At 32.4% G+C, this 10785-nt stretch overlaps 1 protein-coding gene across 3 annotated transcripts; it reads right to left on the bottom strand.

Annotated features, from left to right (window-relative positions):
- Positions 1-1824: 1824 nt before the first annotated feature.
- On the bottom strand, positions 1825-4869 carry LOC131151007 (FCS-Like Zinc finger 8). Of its 3 annotated transcripts, none has more exons than XM_058102159.1 (3): positions 3690-4869; positions 2694-3602; positions 1825-2325 (listed from the first exon to the last, which is right to left on the bottom strand). In XM_058102159.1, the coding sequence occupies exons 2-3, from the start codon at positions 3548-3550 to the stop codon at positions 2220-2222; spliced, it is 963 nt and encodes a 320-aa protein (XP_057958142.1). In that variant the 5' UTR covers positions 3551-3602; positions 3690-4869; the 3' UTR covers positions 1825-2219. The 3 variants fall into 3 exon arrangements, with proteins under 3 accessions (XP_057958142.1, XP_057958141.1, XP_057958143.1); XM_058102158.1 differs by having other exon boundaries at positions 2694-3584; XM_058102160.1 differs by having other exon boundaries at positions 2694-3556.
- Positions 4870-10785: the final 5916 nt, after the last annotated feature.

The following is a 10785-nucleotide window of genomic DNA, read 5'->3' as shown; positions in this document are numbered from 1 at the left end:
TACATCACTACTATCCAAGAGTACTCCAACATCATTTCTAAAAGTTAAAAGTATTGTTCTAAAAATGGTTGGATTCAAAAATCTGATTTTTCGCAACAAAAATATTATGAAGAAAAAAAGTGTTGTTTTGAGAAAAGGTATTGGGTTTCTAATTGAAGAAAATATGTTTGTGAAAGATATTTAGAAAGTCATCACATTGTATCACCAATTTGAGAGAAATGAGCTTTTAAAGAAAGCATCAAGTTGTGGGCATACTAGAAGCTATAATATATACCTAAGAGAAGAGGGACCAAACCCATCAAACATACCCTTGTGAAGACCACCAGTCTGGCAGGATCCACAAATATGACTCCCTTCTTAGTGCATAATAGCATGCAACTCATTAGGGATCAACTCAACAATCACCCCCAGTTGGAAATTAAAAACACATTCTCTATTGAATGAGAATATATTCTATATACGTAGAAAAATACGGTAGTAAAGTCACTACAAAGCATAGATCAACAATTCAAATACGCAAACTACTTCCATACTTACAAAGTTTTATAGTAACCAATGCTCGTAATTTACATGACTTGTGATTCAAGTAAATTACTAATGAAAGTTCATTATTGAAGTTTAAATTAATTATGTTGGGTTACTTCTCTCCTGGTCCTAATAAGATCTTACCTCCTAATTTGAATAAAATAGAAAAACCTATTTTTGATAAAATAATAAAATATTATTAACAAAAATGAGCACTCACAAGGGATGGATGACAAAAAGTCCTCCCAAAGAAGTGAAAATAAAAAGCCTAGAGACCGAGAGATATGCAAGAGACTGCCAAAAAAAAAACAAAACAAAACCCTGCTATCTTAAGGTTACATAAATCAGTTTATTCATAAACCTTGAATTGTGTGCAATAAAAATAATAAAATAAATATTAAAAATATTCATCAGTAGATCATCACTTTGGAATGGAGAGATATTATTTGTCATTATTTAATATTGGGAATTTCATCCAGTATTTTTCAGCTTAAAACACTATTGTATACTCTTCTACAAGGGACATACAAAAAATGCAGGATGAAACAACATTTATAGCTAAAAATGCTAATTGGTGTAGTATCTTTTAATGGTGACGTCACTTATACTTCTCTTTTGCATAGGGCAAGCAAAAAACACTATTTATTTCAAGTGTTTTTTAACTAAAAATACAACTTGGTATAACCTTTTTTAATGGCCATTGCTTTAAGTTCAAATTAAAAAGGTTCAACATGTTTTATTTAAAAAATACTAAACCAATTTTTGGAATGCATTAATTCAAAAAATAAATTTGCATTCGAATTGTTTTTAAATAATTTTAATTAAAATAATATTAAAATCAGAAAAAGACTCTCTTTTTTCCTCTCATTTGTTTCCCTATTGTTCCAATCAACTCGTAATGTCAGCTGACTGAACTGAGAGTTCGTGACCAAGTTTACTACTATGAAGAGGACATCGACTCCCCCACTCGCATTCATTTCTCAAGGGGTCAGCATCTGAATTGAACTTCGCAACTTTGGATTCTATCTGGGTAACTGGGCGTGCGCGCACACACACCGGACAACTGGAAATCTTTTGCACATGCTTTCATTCACCGCAGGGAAATCCTCCTTCACCACATTTAGATTTGAATCTATCTAAACAAATTATAATATAATTTTATACTACAACGTCTTAAACTTAAAACTAGATATTCCCAATCTGTGCAGAACTGTAAATTATTGTTTTTTTTTAACAAAATTATTCACTTCAATAATCCGATAGTAACCACTCAACTACAATGGGCATGAGCAGAGATCATAAACAAGATAACGCAAGCTTCAGTCATATATCATAATCACCATCATCATTATCAACACAGAACTGCAAAGCCAAAAACTGTGGACAAACCCACCAGCAATCATCTAATTACCACTTGAACGAAATCAAACTCTACAATATCTCGGCCTTTTAATCCCTTGAGACTCCCAAAAAAAAAAAAAAAAACACGGTATGAGAAAGTTCAACAAGTGGGTCATGAGGGGGAAACACCAGAACAGATTCAATTGTACAAAAATATATTAATTAAGAACCAGATATGGTTGCTGCTACTCTGTCTCCAAAATGTTAATGGATTAACATCCATAGATTACTCTTTATGCAGTTGGTGAATTCCAAAATGGGCTCTTTGAAGAAAGGGGAAATTGAAATGACTTTCAGGAACAGGCACCATAAACGTCATCGGATTCCTGTTTCTCCATTTCCTCTTCCAGTAGAATCTCCTGGTATCGGCATTCGCTACTGCAGAAAGCTTTCTCACCCCTGAAAAGAAGAGAACTGTCAAATTAAACTGCTTTCTTTCTCTGACTGCTGTAAAAGCAGAAACAGAGATCAACCCAAAAAGTACACAAAACAAGATAAACTAAAGCTCAGTTCAATGGCAAGAACAGAACTAAAATAAGTAGAAACAGATACGCTAAAATTTATTACAGGTTGATCTATTGGGGCTTATTTATAATATAATGTTTTAAGATCCCAAGGAACCATCCAAACTGAAGCAAATTTTCTTTCTTAATATAGATTTGACGGTGTTCCAAATCCAATTTTATAAATGTTATCATGAATTAAAACAAAGCAAGTAATCAGATTTACGTAGAACAGATCAAGTAATGAAAACAATTTGAGCCGACCTGTACATGTAAATGTCTTTTCCCTGCCCAAGATTCTTCTTGCAAGCATAACAGAAGCTGAGAAAACTCTCAGAGGGGTAGCTAGATCGATCGGGCAACAACCCATTTTCCTTCCTGGTCGCCGAGTAGCCGAGAGCGCCGCAGCAGCTTTCAACAATACAATCATCGAAGATATGGGTCGTCCTCGGGTTTGGCCCATGAGCGATCACGCAAGTGTAATCCTCAGAAAGCTCCATCTCTGTTGCAGAGAGACACCCAGTGAAGACCCGAGGAGATTGCAACGCTTCGACGCTGGAATTCGCCGACCCAGACGCTGAATTCTTCATCGGCGACCGCGACAAGCTCCGCGAGGAGGAACCCAACAGGCAATTCCTTGTCTTGATCCCGAAATCGCCCGGCGATTTGGGCGATTCGACCGGAGAAAGAACGGAAGCAGGCAGAGAGGGGATTTGTATCTTTAGCTGTGATCCGAACAGAACCATCCGGCTGTCGGCTTTGGAGATTCTTGGATCGGATTTTTCGTCCTTGAGAGCATCGACAATGCCAAGACCGACGGGTCTTGAGTCGAGTTTCTCCCAATGGCGCTTATGGTCAGGCTCTGGAGTTTTGGGGGTGTTGGGATCGCACCAGAACGGGTTTCGAAATGCAGAGAACGGTTTGCTATCGAGTGTGGATGTTGGGCTCATCGCGGCTTCCGTGTCGGAGAAGCCCTTGGAGGCAAAACCGGTGAACAGCCTGGGAGAACTGAAGAAAGACGAAGTGGGTCTTCGGTATTTGTCGGTGGGAGAGGGTAGAGAGCCGCAGTCCGCCATTAGAGCTTGTTTGCTGGTCGTTGCTCTGGATCTTTTCCTCAGCATAGCACTCTGTTTCAACCCAAATTTTATATTTCAACTGTAAAACAAAAACAAACTAAAAATTGGTGTTTCCCCTTCATTTCAAATGAGAGAGATAAAGAGAAGGAAAAGGAAGAAGAGGAAGTTAGAAGTTGGAATTCACCAGAATTGGGGGATATTAGCTAGAAATCGCCATGAATCTCAAAAGGTAAGAGCAGAGCAGAACCAACTTTAATTAGGTAAACTTTGGCTTCTTTCAGGCCCATAAGAAGAGAATGGAAGTGCAGTCAAATTCACCGTCCTGGCAAAACCCAGAAATCAGAAAGCCCCAAATAGACTCCATGAAACCCTTCAAGCTAGTTCGATCCTAAGCCTCCTCGGTCTCCATTTCTAAGCAGTACCTAAGAAAAGCAAGGGGAAATTTTTTTTAAAAAAAAGCACAACTTTTTCCCCGATTTTCTCGCACTTTCCTGCTCTATCTCTCGGCAAGAATCCCTCTCTCTGCTCAGGACCGACATACAAATTAAGTAACCTCAGTAGTCGCGATCGTAACCAAGCAAACGCGGTTGGATAGCAGAACCCAAAAAAGTATGTAATTTTGTTCCTTCTTTTGCTTGCTTTTTCTTTTTCACTTTCGCCTGCCGTCCTTCACCGGTATATTTCAGCAAAATTGGTCTCTAGCATTTAAAGATTCAAGCCAGAGATGCAGACAAGACCCGTAAATGAAAAAAAAAAAAAAAAACAGATAAATCAGACCTGAAAATACTCAACATGAAAACAAAAAGACCAGGCTAGCTATCTCTCTCTCTCTCTCTCTCTTCATTTTTTTCCCCTCTACGAGTGTGTTATCTTTTACCATTTGCACTTTTGCAGTTTTGCGCTTTACCTCCGCACTACTGCAGTTTCATTAATCCCGAATAATCGCCATGGGAGTTGCAGAAAGCGAAGCAGAGGTGAGAGAGAGGGAAGGAGAGGGAGGTCGTGGGAGAAAGGAGGGTTGGTGGGTGATTTTAAAGACGCGCGTGCATGGGAATCAGTACTTTTTGATCAAATCACCACCTTCAATTCCCACAAAGGGCAGTTTCTTTGACGTCCGTTTTTGGGAGAAAACCTCTCTCTCTCTCTCTCTCTCTTAACTCTTTCCCTCTCTACTGTACTACTGGTACTGCAACTGCAGGTCATGATTTCTTGAAATATGGGGATTTTATTTTTTAAACCTTTTTTTCTTTGCGAGAACGATCCCCACCGTCGATCGACGCGCATGCAAAATCTCCCGTCCGTCCGGCGGCTGATGAGATGATAAAAAGTTCAGTTCATTTCGGCAGCCGTACGAAGACTCACTCTCTCGGCCTCCCCTATCGGCGGGCTAGCTTAAATTTAAGCTAGTGGCTCGGATCGGCTCGGCTTGGCTTGGCTCGGCTCGGCTCTTTAATCAAATGTCCTCTCCGCCTCCGGGGTCACGTTATTATGAGATTAATATTTGAAAAGGATGGCACAGGTGTACGGTCCCCATCCCACTTTTATATTCCAATTATTTGAAAGATCTTCATGCACAAATTTATTTATTTATTTTATAATTTACTTACAAAAGTAATTTTCGATATTAGGAATGTAATGGAAAAATCAAAGATTAATTCAATATAAATAAAAATTCACATTAGGTTTGTAAATAAATTATGTATCTTGATTCGCAGATTCAATATTTTTATATAATTTTATAAATTGTGACTTGAGTGAAAATATTTATAATTACCACATTTACTTATTTAATGGTCAATAAAAGAGTTAATTTTTAATTTTAAGTGAATAAATTTCGAAGTTATGATTTATGTTTCTAATATTTACCTTCGAAAAGATAAATTATTATTCTTTTGAATCACGCTAGATACTTTATAATGATTTTATAATAATTTTACTATTCTTACTTTATAAAAATTTCAAAAGATCTTGCAAATATTTGCAATTTTTCTTTTGATGTACCTTTTTTATTTAGCTTTCTTGATATTATTAGGTTTGTTTTTATTTTTCACTAAATAAATATTTTTATAAACAATAATAACAAAGTCAAGTCTTAAGTCCCACTAGGCGGGATCGACTATTTGAATATCTTTCTACCAATTTATACGATCATGAACTATTTATTTTCACAGATTTAGGGATATTAAATGTTCTAATTTTGAAACTTTTTAAATGAAGTTTCAACTGACTTTGTTTGAATTTCTTTTAGTTAAATAATGAAAAAATATATTTTTGTCTACAAAATAATTTGTACCATTCATATTTTTCTTTAAATATGATTTATTTTATATTAAATTATTTTTCTTTTTTTGGGTTCAAATTTAGCCTATAAATCTATATAAACTTTATAAAATTTCATTTTATCTAAATATTTCTTTCCTACTAATAAAAGAAGCCATGACAACATTTACTTTATATTTTTGGGTTAGTATATTTGTAAAAAATATATATATTTATAATTCACTTGTTAATATTCAAAAATAAAAAAATTTTAAGAATAATGGGTATATTTTAAAAAATAAATATCTAAAAAATTAGATGCTTAACTACTTAGATCACCCACAAATATTTGTATCTATTTAAAGTTACTCAACATTATAAATATTTTTTACAAAAATATTATTAAATTATCTAATACCCTACGCATGCCTAGCATTTGATTATTAGTACAACTATTGACATTACGTTTGAGAGCATAAATTTCGGATCTTAAATTTAGGTTTGAGTGAATTTGAAAAAATTTAATATAATTTTATATTATATTTTATCTAAATTCAATACAAATCCAAATCCAAGATCTCTCCAAATTTAAGATGAGAGGATATAAAAATGCATCAATAAATATACATTTCTTTATATTTTTGATGAAATTTCTTTATGATTTTATAGACACAGAATAAAATACCTCAAAACACACATGCCGTTTGGTTATTTATTTCTTTAATTTTAATTTTAATAAATAAAATAAAATAGCTGCGAACAAGGAGCACCCGACAGTAAAAATGCATAGCCTTTTACTGTTTTTTTAATTTCAAATCTAGAAACATACATTGGTGTACGTGTATATTATTAATTTATTATATTTAAAAATATATATAAGTTTTTCCTTTTTGTTTAATTTCCAAGTGTTTTTCATGGAACACATTTAATTTTAGTTAAATCTTCGTTCTTGTAAAATGCTTTTTTTTTTCTATTTTTTTTAAATTATATTTTTGTCCATAAAATGTTTGACATATATTTCTTTTACTTCAACATATATTATGGGAATTTATTTATTTTGTATTTTAAAAGGTAAGAATATTTTTATTTACAAAATAATTTACACCATTCAATAAATTTTATTACAATATTATTTTTTAAAATTATTGAGTGTTTTAAAATTTGAATTCATATTATAACAAATCAAACGATAATGAGAAAATATTAATCAATTCATGAACTTGAGGTATGATAATATTCTCCTTGATGGAAGTATTAATTTCATTGAACTCGATGCCTTGGTTCAACCCTAGATATTTTAGTTAAAGTGGTCAGTTTACAATTTGACCCTGTATGATGCCCTAATAATAGGATGGGAACATTCTTACCTAGGCTAAGTGAGTGTCTAATTTCTACCTTGCTGGAGTTATCGAAACATATATATATATATATATATAGAGAGAGAGAGAGAGAGAGAGAGACCAGATTTCGTAACAATAAAATATGCCATAAAAAGAAATTCCCTAAAAATTAAGCTAAATAGATAAGGAAGTATCAACCAAAACCTAGATCGTTCGAATCTCAATTGACAGACTTGCCATCACATTCATCTCCTGAATTTTTTGTACTTCAATTGAAGCATTGGAAATACAATTATTAAGATAAAAGCAAGATGTCAAAAGTTGAAGGATCTAAAAAGATCTTAGAAGATCAGCTCGAAGATATAACTAGAAGAAAAAGAAAAGAAGACCGATGTACTTGACCAACTCCTTAATCTCGGATTATTTATTTATAATTTATTTTTAAATTTTAGCCTATCTTTTCATTTTCCAATGTATTATGGTTTACTTTTTCTTAGAATTGTCCCTCTAATTTTTTAGCTACTTTTATGCACTTTAGTTTGATTTTCATTATAACAATTGTAAGAATTCATTATTAACTTTTTTATCCTTTCATATATTTTTAAAGTCGTTGCTTATTCAATGTTCCTGAATCATGAGCACTTCCCATATTGGGATTATTTGCTAGAAATAAAATCTTTCCAATTATATTTAATAAACAGTTACAGCATATATATATATATAGTATCTACAAAAGAAAATCTTAGCAATGATATGAATTTAATTCTTCCAGGGCTATAGTTAAGTAGACTTTTAATTCATGTCCTAAACTTTATAATTGAACTAATTTCCTTAAACTCAAATTAACAAGAAATGGCTGGGGAGAAGAAAATTCATTATACTTAATTACGTGGGCCCCTAGACCCATGACAATACTAATCAAATTAATAAGACTCATTCAAATCAAAGAGTGGATTCGGGTCAAATCAACAGTACCCAAGTAGTATGGTACTATTGAAAGCTATGTAAATTATGTGTACCGTGTACTGAGGGCGAGGGAGGTCCAGAATAGGGAGGGTGAGGTATCCGGAGGGACTAGGGCCTACCTAGGGGCCCACCTATTTTTACCCGAATAGGGCATGGGGATGTTCATTGTCCACGGGCCGTCCTGTTGGGCCGTACCCACCCATCAAATCCACGGGCCCACGGACCCCGGTCTCCTACGTAAACCCCATCGGAATCTGGGCCCCACTTCGTCCGGTTCGGAAGAGGTGCCGTCGTGGGTCCGGGGCCCCACTTTCCTCTATTGGTCCGTCATCATCCCAACAAATCAAATCACCCATGCGTGGTTCTTTCTCCATAATTATTGAGAATTTATGATATTTATCTACCCGCTATTATGACTTATGATCCCAAATCTCAACCACTCTCCCGGGTACAGAACTTATTCACTGGATTGGTCGGGTGGGTCGGATATCGGATGCTCCCTCAGAAAAAATCTGGACGCCCGTTTTGGATGACGACCTGCCCAGTGTCTGCAAGGAAGACTCGGACCCCGTTGGTGCAGACCCGGACCTGCACAATCAGTATGACAAGTGGGTCGGACTATTTGTTTTGTTCCGTACTTGGTCAAGGGCGAGTGGAGGAGAGGACGCGGGTGGTCCATTCGGTGTTTGCCCCACCCAAAGATGAAAAATGAAGAGAAATTAGATTGGTAATTTGGTACATTGGACAATTTTGTGGTTTTTTTTTTTTTTTTGGTGCAAACCTCTCCTTATTGTAAATATTTTTTAAAGTTAAATTAAATGCCACGTGTCTACTTGTAAAATTTTAAGATGAAATTATGTTTTGTTGTCACCCTGTTTGCCACATTATATTTACAGATTTATTTAAAACATATAAAATTTTAAGTTTTCAAAATGAAAAACTAGAATTAATAGGAAATTTTTTTTAAAAAAATAAGTTCTACGAAAAAAAATTTACAGGAACCTGTTTATGTATCTTTGTATAAATTTTTGGTTATACTATAAGATTTTTTTATGTATTTTTTTTTTTCATTGAATGATGGGCTTTTTGGAGTCTTAGTGATATAGTACACTAATATTATTCCAAAGCTAAAATGTTGCGATTATGTTCACGGATGTCAAGAGAAATTTAAAAATATTTTTTAATGTAAATTTTAAAGAGATTTAATGTATTCATTTTTGGGTACATTGTGATAAATAATTAAAATATGAAATTTCAATGACAGATTGATTTGGATGATATTGCTACGACAATGCTAGGAAAGTTTCGTTTGGATTAAAAAAAATAGAGTAAAAAAGTAAAAGAAAAATAAAAATAAATTTTATTTTCTATATATTTTCTCTATGTCGAATAGTATTAGAAATGAAAATTTGTTGTAATAAGAATATTTTCGTTCATTAATTTACTATATATTTTATTTTCTTTCCACTTTACTTGATACTCAAATATAAAAGAAAAATAAATAAATAAAATTAAAATAATATATAGTATGAAATACAAATAGATTTAAATTCAAGATTCAAAACCCATTCTTGCAAAACTTGCATAATTTTAAAAAACTAAAAAGTAAGATTTGTTATTTTTTTTTGTAATTATGTTAAAATTTATATAAAAAAAAATATAGAACGTTTTTTCATACCCAAACAAACTCCTTATTTTTCTTCCTTTTTCATATAAATAGTGAAAAACTGAAAAAAAAAATATTATAATTCTTAAAAAAAAAAATTATTTTCCACAACTATATTGTCCTATTCTTTTTCTTTCTTGAATAAAATGATATTTATATATGCACTTAGGTCATGCAATTATGTGGAGAGGGGATAAGATATTACTACAATCTCACAAAAGTCTATTAATAATCTTCGAACGAAGTTGAACTTTGGTGACACCAAGGTTTCGAGTTCGATTCCTCACTTATGATTTGCTTGGTAAACTATCAGGAATACGTTAATAAACGAATGATAATATTTTTATCCCCTGATTTAGGGCCATCTGGATGGATCCAAATATTTTGTCCAAATTAAAGTTCCAAATCAATAATAATAATAATAGCATCCATATAGTGATAAGTGATGTGGAGCACTCAATCCCCACTTTAATACACACAATTAGGCTATTATATTGTCCGAGTCTAATGAGAGAATATGTAAGTTGAGCACACATTGTATAATATATCTCTATTTAATTCATTAATAAATAATTAAAATTGTGTACTATTTTTTTTGCGGCTTGAAAAGTATTAAGAAAAAAGAATTCAACTTTTTTCTATGGTAATAGAGTAAGAAAGAAATTTATTTTTATTTTTTTAAATCACATTAATGAAAAAAAAAACAATGTGATTTTATACATTATTAACATTTGAATTTTTTATTTTTAATTATACAATAATTTTTTTAATAATATATAATAAAAATTAATTTTTTATTTTAAAATTTTTCTTTCCTTAAACAAAATACTTAATCCAAAAAAACATTTAAAGAAATACTTTTAGAGGATCTCTATTAAGAAATTTGTTGCTATCTACAAGTTATTATAAATTAATTTTTTATATTTGCCACTATCATTGATTTTCTTAATAAAAAAATAATAATGAAATTTACTTTTTAAACATTAAATCTAATAATTCAATTATTTAAAAAAAATTTAAAATAAAAATTAGACAAGAGAGTGTGATTA

The sequence above is a fragment of the Malania oleifera genome, chromosome 3, assembly GCF_029873635.1.
Source record: "Malania oleifera isolate guangnan ecotype guangnan chromosome 3, ASM2987363v1, whole genome shotgun sequence".
In the NCBI taxonomy this organism is placed as follows: Eukaryota; Viridiplantae; Streptophyta; class Magnoliopsida; order Santalales; family Ximeniaceae; genus Malania; species Malania oleifera.
Note: the sequence above shows the minus strand (reverse complement) of the source record. Positions and strands in the feature narration are given on the sequence as shown.

Excerpts from the sequence above, each read along its gene's own strand:
- LOC131151007 (XM_058102159.1), bottom strand. The coding sequence starts at position 3,550 with ATGCTGAGGAAAAGATCCAGAGCAACGACCAGCAAACAAGCTCTAATG. Across the intron at positions 2,326-2,693 it reads AAAGACATTTACATGTACAG|GGGTGAGAAAGCTTTCTGCA; the intron begins GTCGGCTCAAAT and ends TCTTCTTTTCAG.